Source organism: Heliconius melpomene, chromosome 14, assembly GCF_056956725.1.
Source record: "Heliconius melpomene rosina isolate 202511_hmr_F chromosome 14, ASM5695672v1, whole genome shotgun sequence".
Classification (NCBI taxonomy): Eukaryota; Metazoa; Arthropoda; class Insecta; order Lepidoptera; family Nymphalidae; genus Heliconius; species Heliconius melpomene.
Window position 1 is genome coordinate 7,642,083 of NC_140402.1, and position 19,447 is coordinate 7,661,529.

The following is a 19,447-nucleotide window of genomic DNA, read 5'->3' on the forward strand; positions in this document are numbered from 1 at the left end:
ATCATAATAAAGCTACGGTTTACAAAAATATTTCCTACGCTGCAAATAAATTATATTTTTATTTTTTTAATAAAAATACCAATTCCATTAGTTAAAGTTATCTTTTATAGCAGAGTATTCAAGTATGAATATAAATTAAAAAAAGAAAATGTTATCTGTTTTATAAAAAAAGATAAAATAACAAAGAAAAAATATTTGCATAATATTAACACGATATATAATACATATATAATATTACTACGAATCCTAGTTCTACTTATATGGTATTATTGCTTACGATTGTACGGACAGGTACTAGAGTAAGTACACCATATGTCATGTATGGCAAATAGCTGTTTTGAGGTTTAATTAGGCCTTTGAAATTTAATTTAGCTTCGTTATACTTATCATTGATAGTAATGATAATTATCTAAATACACATCCCTAATTGTAATTAAAAATGATTTTTATTAATTTTTGAATACAGATAACATTAAATTTTTATTAATTAATAAAAATAATAGTCACTAAAAAAGTTCTGAAATGGGAACTGAAAACTTTTTTTATCAAATTTAATTTTTAACCTTAACTGTGCATAAAAAAAACCAAAGCCTCGTTGCATCGGACGGTAGGTAGGTAGTATAATTAAATGGTACAGTATAAAAATTAATGATCTTTGTTCCGGCCATGGCGTATCAAACAGCGAGATGGTTACGACACCACCACTTTCGTTTTTAATTCGTTGCTATTATTTGGCGAATATTGTATGCATGTATTACGTCAGCATTATCTCGTGAATTATGACAGCTAGTATTATTGTAGTATAAAGTGACCCTATGCTATAAAATATTGTCAAATGTTTTGACCTTTTCCTTTAAATGTTAGAAAAAATTGTATTTTAAATAGAAACTTCATTTTTAAATTTTAGACGCATTTAAAATGTATATAGCGACCAATTAATCTGTATTTTTTATCTATACAAAGGTTCATACAATTTACACTTCATTTTCTTTACTTGTAATATCCTAAAAACGCCATTACAATAGGTTTTTATTCCAGATGCACTACCAAATGTATAATTTCTTTTTTGCATACAAAGTAGTATGCAAAAAAGAAATTATACTTACAAATAAATATAATTTTATTAAAAAAAAAACAAAATTTAAGGCGAACAAAAAGAATATGATGACTAGTTTATCTAAAAATACATACACATAAGTATAGCACAAAATATGTTATTTTAAATTAATCTAAAATATTACATTCAAAATTAATTTCATTATCTCAATACAATGTTGATTATTTTGTACAAAAATAGAACAAAATAAAACTTATTCCATGTCAAATCATTAAAGATTGTTAATTTATATTAATTATTATACATTTGCTGCATAATTATATTTTAAACTAGGAACCAGTAATAACTTCCTCTAAGACTGACAATGCTTTTGAATATGTAAAAGATACATACAAGTTACTTGACTGATTAAAAAAAATGTTGTAATGGCCTAATCGAGTAGAGTTCAGGTTTATTTTTGTTTACTAATAAAAAGAAACCAATATCACTATCATTATTATTTGTGAGTAATAAGCATTATTATTATTATTATTATACCATATTAAAAATATCCTTACGACGTCCAAAGTTACTTAACCTAGCTACGTCTAGAAAATTATCACATTTTACCGCCTCTATATAGCGTCTAATAATAAATATTCGATTTGAGCCTTCGATATAATTTGATCGGAACACATACAAACCCTGTGTTCGACCAACTATTAGAGTTACTTTTGGAAATAAAGGAGTTAGTGTTGCCAGGTTCATTAGAAAACAGTTCTTAGTCAAAGAAAGTCATAAGTAATGAAATATGGCAACAAAATAACAATTTTATTTCAGATAATTTGTATTTGTAATTTAAAGTAAAATAAATTTGGCGTTTTTCTTTATTTAAGAATCCAGCAACACCAGTGACACGGTAGACATTTTGATAAAGAAATTATTTACATGAAAATATAACATTAATTAATATATAAACAGAACAATTCAACAACTAGCTTGTTTTAAAATCAACAAGAAAATCGATAAACAAACATTTTTATTAGAATCGATATTGCATCGAATAAAATAACACAAATAGGACGTTCTATTTCTTTATAATCTATGCCTACTGTCAGTCAAATTATTTGCGCTAAATAAAGAGATATCCATAAATTACGTCACACGAAATATTCCCTTATAACTAGAAAAACGACAACAGTTATTTATGATAATTGCGAAGACACCTAGTCCAGCCTAGACCCAGAGGCACTAGTCAAACGCGTACATACAGTAGCGTATATAATATTCAATATGTGTCATATATATAAAAAGGAGCAGTAAATCCCATTTAGGGTCGCTTTACTCTAATTTAGTGTTTGTGCCCGACGTACCTCATAATATTGATACCGTTCTTGTAGGTATCTACCTACTGTGACGTCAGATACTTTGCAATTTTATACCTAGAAGTTAATAAATTAAATCAGCAATTCGTAAGTTGTTATGGAAATTGATGTCGCGAAATTTAGGTTGGGTTGAGAGGGCCCCACTCTATGTAATACACTATGACACTTCGTCGACCCGTCCTCACCCCTTGACGTGTGACGTCATTTATGGATGACCCCTTAAATACAAAATGTAAGTAGGATATAATATTAAAGAAAATGACACTATTTTCTTATTTAATACATTTTTTTAAGTCAAACTGAACACTTCGAAAACTAAATAAATAGTAATTGTGCATATTGGTATTGCAGAATAATAATATTATAATAAATTGATTCAAGATGGCGGTTGATATCTATTTGTTAATAATTCATAGATATATAGAATTATTACAATCAAGTGTACAGTTTTAGTTTTAAGTTGAATAAAAATAGTATTCATTTAAGCTTAAGCTTTTGGTTATTTGGATTAAATTTTGTCATCAATATTTATATTTATTATTCAAATATAAGGTATAAATTTAAATATTTTTTTGAACGATAATTCAATAAGAAACTCAATGAATTTCAATAATATATACATACCTCGAGGTAAATGTACCGCCACCTTGGACCAAAAAATATGGCGCGTATAAAATCTATGAAAAACTTTTAGGGCTAACGATTTTTTCTTAAGATAAACGATTTTGCGTCTTCAAGCTCAAAGAAGGCGCGAGACTGCCCTAAGAAAATAAAAATAATAATTAAATGTATTGAGTTTTTCAATTACAATGTAAAATGTTATAAATTTGTAAATGGTCGTGGGATAATTAATTATCATTACATAATTCAATAACTTTATTGTGTATCTTAAATATAGCTGTCTCTACCTACTCTAGGTAGAGCCTCCACATTTTTATCCACCATATAGCAGAGTTTGATAAAAACTATGTACCCCATAAACTGCCTAATTTTAGAGAGAACGGTTAACGGAACACACCGCCTAGATTCGTCTACTAAAATTTGTGTTGTACGAATGTTTATATTATAATTAGATACTAAGACTCTAAATATATTGTCATTCTTCCACGTTCCCAGTAGAACACATTGCCTAAAACAGACTAAATTTAGGACTCTGGCAAGGCAGGATAGCCGCGACTAGCGACGCCATCGGACCTAATAGATAAAGTACTCACCAGCAAAGCAGCATCTCATCAATGCCGTTGCACATCCACATCCATGTCCATAGAAGAATAGACTCCATAGAACATCAATGTCAAGCGGCACCTAGTGTGGCAACACAACAGGCAGCAACTAGAGACTCCATCCAAGCCTCCACTTCTTCACTTATTCTTCATCTTATAACAGAGTACTCACCAACTAACCAGGTCCTCCTCAATGCTGCCCCTCCTCCACGTCCACATGTAGGTCCAGGGTGGAGCACACGCCGTGCATGGCGAGAAAGCCGTGCAGGTCGCGCGGCACCTGCTCGGGCGCGTACCGCACGCCGTGCTGCGACAGCGCGCCTGCCGCCAGGCAGCAAAGGCGCGGGCTCAGCGCGGACCGCACCAGGGACTCCGCTGGACCTGATCGATATATGTTGTAATGAAAAAACAAGTGAACGTAGCGGGACTGAGTTACTGAGTGATGCTAACCGTGAGAACTAAAGTGAGCTTTGCATTTGTGAGTTGTCGTATATAACATTTTATTTTTTTGTTCGATTAATTAAATAAATAAATTAAATATAGTACAACATACCGCCAATAGCAGCAACGAGAGGGGTAATCCCCGCCGCGTCGACCGCGTCCACGTGCGCGCCGCGAGCCAACAGCTCGCATACGCACCCGCACACGGACTCGCGCAGTTGTGCGCGCTCGTCTGGATAGATAATATTTTATTATTTACTTTTTTTGGTTATTGGTGTTTAGCGTGATTTAAGGCGCTACGTTAAAATTTTTGTACGTTTCCTAAATAAAACTATTTTATTCTTTTAAAACATTTATACGTGAATTACACTTCTTACTTTTCATAGAGCTTAGAATAGATATGAACGAATTATTAATATTTAAAAAAAAAAGCAAATCAAATTAGTTTCCCGCTATATCTCGCATGCACCAGGGTAAACAGAGTGAACCTAGTGTTAAGACACTCCGTTTTCCACTTTCCGCCGAATTTTTCGGGGCATTGCGTGTTGAGTGGTGGAACTCAACGCCGTCCTTTAGCCTTCATTCCAGATGTGAAAATATTAATATATAATAATTCATTTCCTTGAGTGGGGATCAAACCCACAACTAACGCGTTACAATCACACCCTTGTGCCCAAGCGCCACGGCGGCCTCCATTATAAAATATTAAATATCTAATTTATTTATATAATAAAACAAAGTCAATTTACCAACCTGGTATAAGTTGATAAGATATTAAAGCTACATGTAGGGGAGTGCGTCTCGTGTAGTCCGACGCGTCGACCTGAGCGCCACACTCTAGCAACAAACGTGTCGTTCTTGTACAAGGAAACCTGGATTTTAAACGGTTTATACTTTTATAAGTTGCGAAAATGTTTTTTGTTTTAAAATTTTATTACCATAAAATTGTAACCATGACATAGTATAAGATGTAATATTTTTATAACTATAGGCACTTCATGAAAATGGCATCCAGAGGGTGTCCAGACTAATGTCTGTCCGATATTGGTTATTGGGCATACGGGTACGCGACCCCGGATCCTCGAGCCGCCACTCTTATATCCTCATCCAGTCCGTAAGAATGGTGTCCCCCCCCTCTCCTCCTTCCTTAGCTCCCTCCTTCCTTTTCCTATCCTACCCTTCTATTTTCCTCTCCCTTCGGTTTTCCCCACAAAGGGGTTTGGAGGTCAGACGGCAGTCGCTCCACGAAAACCGCAAACCGCCAGTACATGAAACGGAATAAGAAAAGACTGGGTACGGCTAGGGCGTCGCCGCAAAACGACGCGCAGGCACATCGCCCTACACCTGCGACAAGTGGGCAAGGGCTACCGTGTCAAGTACGGGCACGGTTAAAGACGCAAGTACCCAGACGAAAACTCCGCTTTGCAACGTGGAATATTGGCTCTCTAACCGGACGATGCAGGGAACTCGCAGATGTACTCATGAGACGTCGGGTCCAGTGTGCTTTCCTCCAGGAAACTCGCTGGAAGGGCAATAAGTCCCGTAACATCGGACAGGGTTACCGGCTTATATACACTGGGTCACCTTCGGGTAGAAACGGTGTAGCGGTAGTGCTTTCTGAAGAGCTTCAGAATGGGCTCCTTGAAGTTGACCGTCGCTCCGACCGCTTGATGCGAATGAGGGTACTGATTGAGGGCGTTATCACAAACTTAATCAGTGCCTATGCTCCCCAGGCGGGATGTAGCGCGGCCGAAAAGGAGACATTCTGGGAGCAGTATGAAGGGGTCCTACTTGCTGTGCCGTGTACCGAAGTGGTCTTAGTTGGGGGGGACTTGAACGGGCACGTCGGTAAGGCTGCTGAGCCGTATGAACGAGTTCACGGGGGTTTTGGGCACGGTCTTCGCAATGCAGAGGGAGAAAACATTCTGAGAACCTGTATTGCGTCTGATCTGGCCGTCGTGAATACGTTCTTCCAAAAGAATTCTCAGCACCTTATCACGTATAAGAGCGGGTCCCACTCAACTCAAATAGACTACTTATTGACCAGACGGTGTCATATGGGCAGGGTATCTAACTGTAAGGTCATTCCAGGCGAAAGCCTAACGGCCCAACATCGTCTTCTTGTCATGGACTTTAACGTCACTCCGAAGAAAGTAGCCGAGAAACGTAGGCCTCGGATCAAGTGGTGGTTGCTGAATGGACCGATGCAGACCGACTTCCTGGCAGAGGTGAAAAGTCACGATATTTCGACGAACACCGAGACTGCTCAGGATGCTTGGGATCGGGCTCAGTCGGCAATCATTGCGGCGGGCAGGCGAGTTCTTGGCCTTCCTAGGGGAGGACGTGTCATCGACAAGGAGACATGGTGGTGGAATGACGAGGTGCAGGAGGTGACTCGTGAAAAGAAGGCTGCCTTTAAGAAGTGGCAGGAATCCAACTCTCCTGAAGACAGACTGGAGTACACAGTAGCTAAACGTGCCTGTAAAAGAGCTGTAGCCAGAGCCCGCAGTGAACGTTTGTCACCATTGTATGATAAACTTGAAACTGTGGAGGGGCAGAAGCTCATTTACAAACTGGCACGTTCCCGGGATAAAGTGACGCAAGATATCGCAAAATGTCTTTGCGTCAAAGATTCCCAGGGCACGCACGTCATGCCTCTGTGAAGGTGAGGTGGAGAAGCTACTTCCAGGAGTTGCTGAATACTCAGCACCCATGCAGTCTTCATCACGACCCACCGCCTAACCTCGGACTTATTGCCCCAATAACCCTTGACGAAACACGTAATTGCCTTCGACGCATGAAGAACGGAAAAGCGGTGGGACCTGACGACATTCCGATCGAAGCGTGGAAATCGTTGGGCTCTCTTGGTGTGCTCATGCTTACTGACCTTTTTAACCATATCTTGAACACTGGTAAGATGCCGCATCAGTGGCGCCTTAGCTTCATTACCCCTATTTACAAAGCAAGGGGCAGTGTTCAAGATTGTGGTAGTTATAGGGGCATTAAGCTTATGAGTCATATCATGAAGCTCTTCGAGCGCATGATCGACCTCGGGCTCCGCCGAGAGTGTACTATCTCTGAGTCTCAATATGGATTTCAGCCAGGATCGGGCACCATGGACGCCATTTTCGCCCTCAGAACTTTGATGGAGGCATACAGGGAAAAAAGGAGAGCTCTGCATGTGGCCTTTTTAGATCTGCAGAAGGCCTTTGACTGTGTGCCTCGTCAGTGTATCTGGTGGGCATTGCGATCCAAAGGGATCCCTGAGGCCTATATTGAGATTATCAGAGACATGTACCACGATTCCGCTTCTATGGTTAGGACTGCTGTTGGCGACACTAGACCCTTCCCGATTACGGTGGGGGTTCACCAGGGCTAGGCTCTTAGTCCGTTCTTATTCAATGTAGTGCTCGATACTGTCTCGGCTCACATCCAGGACCAGCCTCCATGGCTGATGATGTATGCCGACGACATAGCACTCATTGCCGAGAACCGACTGACGCTGGAGCGTAAAGTGAACCTCTGGAAGGGTACGCTTGAGAACGGCGGTCTTATTCTAAATGTGTCGAAGACAGAGTACATGGCCTGCGGGAGCCGGGACTCGAGCACCATCCTTATAGGTCCTGAGCCAGCCATTAAGTCGGAGAAGTTCAGGTACCTTGGATCCGTTATGCACGAGTCTGGAGGCATCGATCACGATGTCCATGGCCGGATAAGCGCTGCCTGGGCCAAATGGCGGGAGGTCACTGGTGTGGTCTGCGACCGCAGAATACCGCCCAAGCTCAAGGGGCTGATATACAAGAGCATCGTCCGACCGGTTCTTTTATACGGCAGCGAATGTTGGCCAGCACTATCTCGGCACACTCAGGAGCTTCACGTCACGGAAATGAAGATGCTGAGGTGGATGTGCGGCGTAACGCGGTCTGACCGCATACGCAACACATTCATTCGAGGTAGTCTTGGGGTCCGTGACGTAGCGGATAAGCTCCAAGAGAGTCGCTTGAGATGGTTTGGCCACGTTACGCGCCGGCCTAAGAACTATGTCGGACGCAAGTGCCTTGCTATACCAGTCCCTGGGGTGCGACCTCCCGGACGCCCAAGGAAGCGCTGGTTGGATGTCGTGATGCAGGACATGAGAGCCAATGGTCTAACCACCGAGGATGCAAAAGATCGTGCAAAGTGGAGTAGGTTGTGTAGGAAGGCAGACCCTGGCAATAGCCGGGATTAATGCCAGGAGGAAGAAGAGGCACTTCATGAAAATGGCACATTATTCCATGCTTGATCGTGTATATAGAGACACAGTGTTTGATAATTTATCTAAATAAATTGAAAAGGATTATAATTTTCTTATAAAAATATCATTTTAATTATAATTTCAAAACTTTACGATCAGTGAAAAATAAACGACAAATTAGATAAACATTAAATAAATCTAAACGTTCCAGTCCCTTTCCCCGCCATTTTCATTTATTTTCTACCTCAATAACCAAATTATATGTAAAAAAACCCACAGTACTCACTGACAAACATCACTAGTATGAAAATCGTCGACCGGTGTCCGTCTGTCCACAGCCAAATGCAATAACGTCTGTCCGGAACGAAGCCTGGCGTTGCGCAATCGGAAAATTGCTCTGCGTACTGCACTTGTTGTATCCTGTTCGAAACATTAATTTTTAATATACCGTTTTTTTTCAGCTTCACGCTGTATCACGCATTTAGCAAGGTAGGTAGGGAACTTAGTGTTAAGATACCTCCACTTTCCGTCAAACTTTTGAGACATCGCATGTTGAGTAGCTGAACTCAATGCCGCACTTTATTTTTTCGTACCTGAGCAAGGAAATAAAAACAAACAATTCCCCCAAAAAGAAATCAAACCACAAACATCATGCTGCTGTTTTCTCCTTCAATTGCTCACATAAAAACATTAACTTCAACTCACTTCATCGTTTCCAGAATTTTCCAGAAGTCTCGCAGCAACCGCTACTAAGTATAGCGCTGTCCGGACATTACTTTCATATTCTTCCTGTAATATGTACCACTAATATAATCAATCGACAAATATTATTTTTAAATTATTATTATTAATTTTATGATATATTTCAACTACTAACGATATTTGTTTATTAAAAATTATATATATACTAGCAGACCCGGACGCGGCTACGCCTGCTTAAAATATAAGAATATAATTTCAATCTTGATGAAATGCTAAAAGTGACTATTATTTTTATTTTCATAAGGATGAATATCAAAATGACGCGGTAACGAACGCGGTCGCGTAGCGACGACGGTTGTTACTAACATGGCAGAATAATTGCATGTCAAATTAGAAAGTATTTTAATTTATTAGTATATATGTGTAATATAATATTATATAGCCTATAGCACTTCTGAAGAATGCAGCTATCACACAAAACAAAAATAATATAAATCGGACCAGTAGATCCAGAGATCTTAGCGTTCAAACAAACAAACAAACAAACTCTTCCGCTTTATTATATTAGTATAGATAATCGAACCCAAACTCACAGTCAAAGCGTCCGGGTCGTGGTTTATCTGCGGTTTGTCTATCCTCTCCATGTCCCGCATGAGTTCCTCCGCACACGCCTCTAATACATAACAAACCTGAGGAAAGCAAATATTACATTAATATAACAACATAAATTATATTAATATAACAATTTGACACAAAAAAGAGGCCGTCGTGGCCACAGCATCTTACTGTAAGCGCGAAGGTCATTGGTGCGATTCCCACTCAAGGAAATTATTTTCACTTCTTTGGTTTTGCTAACAGGTTAGTTAGTTAATTCTGCTAGAACCGAGTGTCTTAACACTAGGTTTCCTCTTCATGTCTTATGCGTAATATTGTGTGGAGCCATAAAAACACAATTTACTTCTCGCAATGGGAATCAAACGCACTACCACCACGTTTACAATCAGAAAGAATTATAAAAAAATATTTTGTTGTTTACCTGTGACAATGGTAATTCAATTCCAATGTGTATCATCTGTGAGAAAACTTGAGCAAACCTTAGCAGGTCTTTTACTACTGACACCTGAAAGCAATACAAAAACTTTAGTGTCTCTAAAAAACCTTCCATATAAATCTATAAAAACCGGACAAGCGCGAGTCGGGCTCGCCCACCAAGGGATCCTTGCCCCCCCCTTTCCCTTCCCTGACCCCCTTCATCTGGTACCTCAATTGAATTAGCGGCTTTAATACCAAATTTTGCACTACCCACACTCACCTGGTTGTGGTGTCGGAGCGCGAGCGCGTGCCTCCAGAGCGCGAGGCAGCGGTCGAAGCGCGCCTCGTCCGCGAATACGGCGCCGCGGAACACGACGGGATGCGGCAGGTCGGGGCAGGTGCGTCCCAAGATGCGCTCGCGCACCGTCAGCCCCTCCATGTGGAGGGCGTGCGCGTCGCTGTGGAGCCTCTCCACCTCCTGTCGGAGTACCAGCATGTAAACGTAGCGGAACTCACACCCGCACCTCTTAAAAACTGTCCAAGTCGAAAATCTTATATGTGCGCTTACAACTTATTTACATTGTAAGCTTCTCTCTCCCGCTATTGAAAGATTAAGTAAATAACTACTACAAAGACGATATATTTTAATAATATACGATATATTTAAGCATAATATAAAAAAAATACGTAGATGAAACTTCGATGTAGTGTGGAATAACTTCTGAAATGTTAAAAAAATTAATAATTGACTTCAGCTTTTTTAAGCTTTATGCTTCATCATCCCATTAGTACGAAAATTATCCAATAAGTATAATAACCTCACAAAAAATATATCCAAGCCACAATCGCAAAAAAACTATAAGCCGCATTCTCTAAGGAGGCTAGTGTAAAACGTTTCACTGGAATCGGATTCATAGTTTTATATTGCTTGCAGATTTAAAGTAGTTTTTTTTAAAGGAAATCGCGCAACGAAATCAAATACTACTTGGATGCTGCTTACGGTGCATTTTCTTTCGAATACGGACATTAAAAATTAGTTTCCGACGAGTTCCAACATGATCACAAGTCGATTCATAATGATCAAAATACAAGAGATAACTGACAGTAGACATCCCAAAAGCATACACGTGCGATGTTCTTTCGCAATCTGTTAAACTCCTTATCGTTTTTCTGCATCTCATCGTGACTGCCGACGAAACATAGATCCACCAATGGAAGCTAAGTAACAGTAGAAACATAGGCCTTTACCCGGCAAACGTGCTCCGAAGAAGGCGAAGACTATCACCGGTTTTTGAATGTGAATTCCTAATGTGTGATCTACAATGACCAACTGAAGAAGTTAATACGGTCACAGGGATCTATTATGTGAAATTTGGACCGATACGACTCAGAATTACAAAGACACAGTTCATTTGGTGACCAAAAAAGTGCTTCTTCACCGCAATAAAGCATCGGTAATGTATTTACATGTACATTGCTAAGGTATTCTCTCGATTTTAAAATTATAAAAATATCAAATAAGGAGACATGTCAAAATGTAATACGCCATTGTATGTGATATATATAAATTATGAAGTAAGATACGTTATATTTGTATGTACATACGTAAGTGTCTACATACCTCTAATGTTGTGCTTTCTCTCCAATTATCGTATGCAGGGATCGGTTCCGCGGGTTTCTTTAATAACAGACCGTATCTTGTGTCGTAGCGCATCGCCATCGCCCTATGTAGGTAGGTGAATGCCATCTGTATTTCAAATAAAAATTATGGTAATAAGAATTTTCAAGACAGCCGTCGTAAGCGTGACGATTGTGGATTCGATTTCCATTAGGGAAAATATGCTAGTTTCCTCACTTGTCAGGCAACACGCAATGCTCGAAAATGGGGCGGAAAGCGGCGAATGGAGTGTATTAATACTAAGTGCAGTTAGGATATAGTGTAATTGCTATTTGCGTTTTTTAATTTTCGCAGTTCTATGTACAAATAGAGATTTTCATGCCTTTTTAAAAATTTTCATTGAAATAATTGTTTCGGTTTATTGGTCTCCATTCGACTTTCTAGACTTCTAGAAGATTATTAATTATCCGGATAGAAATGAAACTGGCAACCCTCCCCTTATCCCCAATAAACACTTACCCTCAAACAGTAATACTCCTTGTCGTTAGCAAACGAAGCGCCCAACAGCTCGTACGCCTCTACGGCCTGCGCACGAGTCACTTCAGGTCGCGCGGCTAATATTTCTACTACGGAGGCACGGGCCCGTTCAGCCGCACATTGGAGTGGGGTCATACCTGGGAGGTTTTCGGTTTTTAATATAATATATGTACATTTAGTTATTTTAAAATTTTTGTCGTTTATTATTAAAGCATCCTGTGGACTTTTTTCACATAGCATAAGATATGTGCTCAATTGGCACGCTCGGAACACCATAATAAAAGAACCATACCATAGGTTTTCTGAACTCAAGTACAACGAAACGTACGTGAAACTTAAAAACAAGTACAACAGTGAAAACTAGATGTTTGAATATTGATGACATAAAAATCTAAGATCAGGAACATCTGGTATGGAACTGTAGGCTGCTAAACCAAAAGAAAAATGGCTCTGGGGTACAACATGTGTAACTCGAAGTTATATAAGATAAGATGCTAAATGCTCCAAGGCTCCAACTAGTCCAAAATAAAACTTACCATTTTCATTAGTTAGTATTTTCGCGTTGTGATCGATAAGGGCACATACAACGGCTGCGTGTCCACATTCTGATGCGAAGTGTAGGGCTGTCGCACCACACAGCGCTCGCTCGTCTACCCTCGCTCCACTGTCTAGGAGGAATTGGACCTTGAAAAGAAAAATATCTCTTTTAAGACAAGTAGAGAACAGTGATTGATCACTATTTTTTTCAGCTCCACTATTCTGAAACCAGTAGCTTATATCTTGTTCTAAGCCTAGTTTGAGTAGCAAATAAAAAAGAAAATACATTTATCACACTATACTAATAATATAAATGTGAATGTAAGTTTGTTTGTTACGCTTTCACGCAAAAACAACTCAATCGATTGTCAAAAAGCTTTGTACACATATTCTTAGAGGTATAAGAAAGAACATAGGACTGTTTATTAACAAAAATATATTTAAAGAAAAAACTTACCACATCAAGATGTCCCTTATACGCTGCAATCATCAAACACGTATTATTATATTTATTAGCCTTATGTATATCCGCTCCGTGCCTCACTAAGTACTTGACTATGTCTAATCTGCCGTCGAAGCAGGCGGCGCGAAGGGGCGTGCTTAGTGTTTTAGTTGCGTGGTTTACGTTAGCGCCGGCGCGGACCAAACGCTTTACGATGCCCAGGTGACCTGCACCTGCTGCACACCATAGTGCTGTGGCACCTGGAATGAAATAGTTATTATTAATATTTTGTAGCTTTACGCGGGATACCGCACATAGCAAGGTAGGCGGAGGGAACCTGGGAGCCTGTTAAGACACTTCGCTCCTATTACGACACTTCTGCAGAATTCTGGAGGTATTCCATGTTGATTGGCGGAACTCAACGTCACGCTTTGCTTCGTTACGAGAGCGACGAAATAAAAATATTAAATATTTCATTTCCTCGAGTAGAAATCGACAAACATAACCTTCGCCACGACTGGCCTAAAATTATAATTTTAGTTTGATGAAAGAGATTTAAATAAAAGAACTTCTGTAAACATATTTAAAAATATTTTTTACAATTAGTAAATTATTGCAATTAATATAACAAGCATAAGAAGTCAGGTAAAAATTTTGAGGTTTTTAATACATTTTTTACTATCTCTCTCATTTTGCAGAATAAGAAGAAAATACTTTACTATCCGCTCACACCAGCACATGTAGCATTGCGGAACCTGATGCTGAAGTACAATCGTTACGTAAATTCGATAGATATGACAAGATCTGTACCTAAGTGTTTTTACAGTTTCATGCAGTATTCCGCATATAGCGTAGTATAGCGTTTAACTACGCTAAGCTATACTATACTATATACGCTATAGTATTTAAGAAATTGCGAGTTAATTGACGAAATCGAGGGATTCGCACCATACGAGTGCATAAGTTTTCCGTTACTGAAACTGATAGATCCTTGGGAAGTGTAAGGGACACTATGAGAGGATTTCCGGAAATTCCAACAGGAAACAAGATTTTACATTTTATACTACATGCAAAACAAGTTTCGGAATACCAGTAACAACAACTAAGACTATCACATCATATTCGAAGCACATTTTTTATAGATACTGCAAATATTTCACTTTTTAATACACAGTGACTCAACTCTATACGTTAGTAAGAGTCATGAAGTTTTTCAGTCGTGAGTAACGCGTATTAGTATAAATTATTTTGCGTTTCACATTTCTCTTATACTAAACAAGCGATTGTCATTTAAACGTGTACAGTAACTATCCTCATCCATACAAAATGCAAAAGTTCGGCGTTGAATTCCGCCATTGAACACGCCATGGCTTGAAAATTCGGCAGAAAATGGGAAACGGAAGGTCTTAAAAATAGGCTGACTCTCTCTGCCTGCTATATGAGGGATTCAGGGAGAAAGTAAAAAATAAATATCATAAAAGATCAACAATTGGAAGCCGCCTAGTTGCCAAGGTTGCCTTTTAGCAACAATTTCAATAAACGCAAGATTAGCTGCGAATAGATTAGCTACAAAACAAATATTATTATGGTATAAGGCTAACGACATAAACATTAGATATGAAAATAAGCCTATAGTTCATATAAAACGTCATATTAACACTTTCTTCTCTAATCGACAAAAACAAAATAGCTACAGATACTATTTTCTTAGAAGCAGTAGGAGATGCGCATTATATTTATACTACGACCCAAACATTAACATTAGCAAAGACACGTGATATAAATGTGCTTATTCACGCTTTAATCAATAATATATATTTATATAAACGAGTATAACAGAGGCCGTGGTGGCGCAGGGGCACAAGGGTGCGTCTGCAACGCGACGGTTGTGGGTTTGATCCCACTCGAGGGGATTAATTATTATTTATTAATATTGTAATTTTTAGCTCTGGCACCAAGGCAAAAGCGCCGCGTTGAGCTTCGCCGCTCAACACGCAATGCCTCGAGAAATTCGGCGGAAAGTGGAAAACAGAACTTAACACTAGGTTCCCTCTGCCTACCCTACTGATATATATAAAAATAGCTAAATAAAAAGAATTACGAACATTGAATAAAACTTCTAGTACAACGGAAGCTGTACGCGGAATTATAATCGAATATTAATTACTATAAATCATATATAAAACAAAGATCTGGACGTGCGCCAAGTAAAGAAGCGTCCAGTATGTAATTCTCTTTCTTTGTGTACAAACCGAAGGATACTATAAATAGCACACCACGCGAGGACCTGGCTTCTTAGAGTCATTGGTCTTTCACGATAATGGTGACCGTTTTACGGAAATAACCTGCTTTTTTATTGTTTTTTTTGCTCATTTTTGAGGCTCAGATTCGACTAAATGTAGAAAAAATAATGGCCATAACGAAATTATGTTTTTACGTGGGAAAATGACCGATGGACTTAAATAATAGAAACATTTATTTCACGATATCAAAGGAGTACTGTTAAAAACAGCCTTTACATTATTCATTTATATCTGATATATTCATATTTAAAAGGAATGCTTCTTTGGTTTTTCAAAGTACAGTTTTGTATTATAAATGTAAATATGCAATGTTTGTTCGTAGTAGACGTAGCAAGTGAAAAACACTGTAACTTCCCACTGAGTCTCTTTCTTAGTTCCAATAGAAGAAAAGATATCCTAGATAGAAGTTAGTAATTTGCATAAGAATATGGATAAAATGAAGTTTAAATCGTAGTAGCATAGAAATTTAGAAAATTGATTTTCTAAAAATAAAGAATCTCATTTTGTTCTTAATTATACACAATGGATATATTAAACAAAGGAAACAATCTTTTGTTTGCCACAGCTTTGTTAAGTTCGAAAAATTTTAGTTCCGTCCGTTTTATTATATGTATTTTCAAACATTTTCCGCATCTACATGAAGTTACCTAGAATGTATTTATAAGATACTTCGAGCCAATATAGTCGATTTAGGAAGCCAGAACTACAACCCTCTTTTTATAAAACTAGACTTGGAAGACAAAGAGAGAAATATTTACGAAAAAATAGAATTTCAACCCACTACCATAATCATTTGAGCGCACCACTGCACCACAGCGGCCTTACACCTGCTGCAAGTTCTAATATTGCGTCGGTTTGCACAAAGTAACACTGACTTTGCTATTTTGCGTCTGTTACGTGTTTGTGTACGTTTCATTTGGGTCATAACCGCCTTTATTGCAACTCGCGATTACGTTCAGAACATGTAAATTAAAATAAACATGGACGTATGAATATATGCGATACGCAAATCTGCAATTGCTTAATTTTTTATTTCAAAATAAAAGTCACGCTGTATTTCGCACACGGTAGGGTAGGCAGAGGAAACGTAGTGTTAAGACACTCCGTTCCTTATTTTCCAACAAGTGTTGAGTGGCGGAACTCAAGAGCGAAGAAAGATAGATTTTTGATTTTGTCTTCTACGATATAAATAAATACATATTATATTAGAACAATGAATTCACTAAGAACCTTATCACCCACATTAAGCGATTTTCCGTCATTCAAGCTCCTCTTAATTATATAATAATAACTAATGTGTGTATATAAGATAATGTAACAAATAATTAAGTAAGATAATGCCATCTTATAACTTTTGACTTGCGGCGATTATTGAAGCAAATATAAATATTTTATCTAAAACAAATATTAATATAAAATAAAAATATTAGCATTAGAATACAAATAAGGATACTTATTTTATGTTCTCTGAAGCCAAGTTTTTGTACACAATGTTCATAGGCTCAAATTTACAATGCTAATGGTTTTTTTTTATATATAAATAAATTTATTATTTCTTGATATAATCTTTCAGGTATAATTTGTTCTATAGATATATTTTTGAACCTGGCCTAGTTTGGATTGAACATTTTACAATAGTTCACAACCTATTTGTACTACATATATAAAAAAATTGAATAATCTCATGTAGAATTCTATTTTAATATCTTTGTTATTTAAAGTTTACTTAATCTTAATTTTAATTATTTGCCCTTGATGGAAAACATACATGCAAACAGTATAAAGAATCACACTGTAAATTACTGTTTACAACAAGTAAAAATACATAAAATGGAGCACTGTTCAGAGGCATTGACCTCAAATAACATATTATTTTTCGTCACTATAAATATGACAAGATATTTGTGTTTACTTTTTGGAAGACTGTTAATGAAGAAATATAATTAAAAACATAGAATTTGTGTGTAATGTTTCTTCTGTTGATAATCCTAAATAAATAAATAAAATAAATATAATGTTAAAGGCACAACAAAGCAGAATCAAATGTGTATTTTTACTTTTAGTAAAAAAGTAAATTATCTGCAGTGGTTTGAAACAATGTTTATAAGCAGTAACAAATGAGAAACATTATGGAGATTTTAACCTACATACTTGAGTGTAACTCAAAGATTATGTTTTACTTTTTCTGCTTTCCATAATATGTCCTTCAACAGTGGATATATGTAATTCTATTACAAACAACGTTGAATGGAAAGGAATTTATTTCAAAATAACTATTACAAATGCACAATTAGTATAATTGAAGAGAAATAATTATTTGTAAAGATGTTTTTCTTTAATTACATATAAAGGTATTAAGTAAAAAAAATAGGTTTAGTAGCTCTTCATTCATTTTTTAGTAAATTTTATATTTGTGAGTTCACATTTGTGTGTTCACAGATGAACTTCAATAGAACAATGATTATTTTTTGTTTTCAAAAAATTAAAAACATTTACTTGCATTATATAAGCCAGAATAACATTGATCTTGGAAATATCTAAATAAAGAGATGTATAATCTTATCCATTATTAAAGATAACTTTTATCATTTTACATAACATGTAAAACCCAATTTGTATGTGTTTACATACTTTGCAATCATAAAAGTTTATCATTTACATTGTTTTAGTATAATTAACTAGTATAACATATTATTTAACCATTTTTAAAATTTCAAGACATTAATGTCTTTGATACTATTAGACAATTATGTATAACATATTAACTGTTTTAAAATGCTTTCATAAGAATTTATGAATATAACTTACCTTCTATAACATATTCATCAAACTTAACTGTTCCCTCTGTCTCCAGTCTTACTGGTGGACGGAATTTTTCCAATAAAATCCTCACTGCACCCTCACGACCATGTCGCGACGCAGCTATCAAAGGTGTACATTTAACTCCATCACAGCAAACATCCTACAAATTAAATATTTAAAAAATTAACAAATTTATTTCAAATTTATTCAGTCTTTTTCATACTTTTACATAAATATCAAATTAAAAATTTTATTTATATGTATCACTCAACTTTATTATTTTAAGTACTACATATCACATATTTTGTAGATATAAAATTTTTATATTTAATATAATTAATAGTAAAATAATAAGAAATTACAATTTTCCTTTAAATTAACAGCCATTGGCAGCAATAATTATCTAAATTTATACTTTTGTACGACGATAACAAATGTATTTAGCTTTTGCGAAAACGTATCGTGGCTTTACGATACACATAAATATCGAAACAAAAATAAAAAAGGAGACGACGCAAAACTATTAAACAACGCATGTTCATAAAAATCGAAGTTAGATATCATCTGATTTATATATAAAAATAGATGCTAAGCACGTTACTTCCAATATTATTTTTGACTGAATGACATTAGCAAAATATTAAAAATAGTGTCAAACCTTATAAAGTGATTTATAAAATTACTTACGCTGTTTAGAAGGTCGTCTATATCGTCTGTATTTTTCTCGTAAAGTAAAGCGTATAGGGTCAGAGACATTCCATCTCTGGCAGCGAAGAACACCCTTTCCCTCAGGGTGCTGGATATATCGTCCAGCATCAGTTTGTCCTCCATCAGAACATTCACTTTAAAAATGCTCAATACAAAAATGTATTTTACGCGTCACACTTATAAAGTTATAAATGGTTTATTTCTGTTTATTGTACAATATACACGGAAGTTCAAATACGATCTTAAATAATTGCAGTACACAGAGGAACAGAAATTAAACTACGCACAGCACCTGAGGCACAGAAAACAAATGTTTACGGTATGATCTTATTGACATTTGACAGCTTACGTTCCGAAACAATGGTAGAAGTGTAATATATAAATAAATAACATTACTATAAATATTTTTCCTATTAATATATACATAATATGACGACATAAAATTTA

The 19,447-nt window shown here is 36.7% G+C and overlaps 1 protein-coding gene across 2 annotated transcripts; it reads right to left on the reverse strand.

Annotated features, from left to right (window-relative positions):
* Positions 1-1,240: 1,240 nt before the first annotated feature.
* Positions 1,241-19,313, reverse strand: Fem-1 (protein fem-1 homolog B). 2 transcript variants are annotated; one of them, XM_085197196.1, is made up of 15 exons: positions 18,980-19,313; positions 18,299-18,452; positions 13,203-13,447; positions 12,745-12,892; positions 12,191-12,345; positions 11,675-11,800; positions 10,334-10,531; positions 10,058-10,141; positions 9,615-9,710; positions 9,025-9,108; positions 8,606-8,739; positions 4,839-4,957; positions 4,198-4,317; positions 3,825-4,025; positions 1,241-3,182 (listed from the first exon to the last, which is right to left on the reverse strand). In XM_085197196.1, the coding sequence occupies exons 1-14, from the start codon at positions 19,121-19,123 to the stop codon at positions 3,835-3,837; spliced, it is 1,998 nt and encodes a 665-aa protein (XP_085053322.1). In that variant the 5' UTR covers positions 19,124-19,313; the 3' UTR covers positions 1,241-3,182; positions 3,825-3,834. The 2 variants fall into 2 exon arrangements, with proteins under 2 accessions (XP_085053322.1, XP_085053321.1); XM_085197195.1 differs by having other exon boundaries at positions 9,025-9,123.
* Between the last annotated feature and the right edge of the window lie 134 nt (positions 19,314-19,447).

Bases quoted from the DNA above. Each gene is read 5' to 3' on its own strand.
- Fem-1 (XM_085197195.1), bottom strand. From the start codon at position 19,123: ATGGAGGACAAACTGATGCTGGACGATATATCCAGCACCCTGAGGGAA. The intron at 12,893-13,202 runs GTAAGTTTTTTC...TTTCTTTTCAAG, and splicing joins ATAAGGGACATCTTGATGTG to GTCCAATTCCTCCTAGACAG. The intron at 8,740-9,024 runs GTGAGTTGAAGT...TGTTTCGAACAG, and splicing joins AAAATTCTGGAAACGATGAA to GATACAACAAGTGCAGTACG.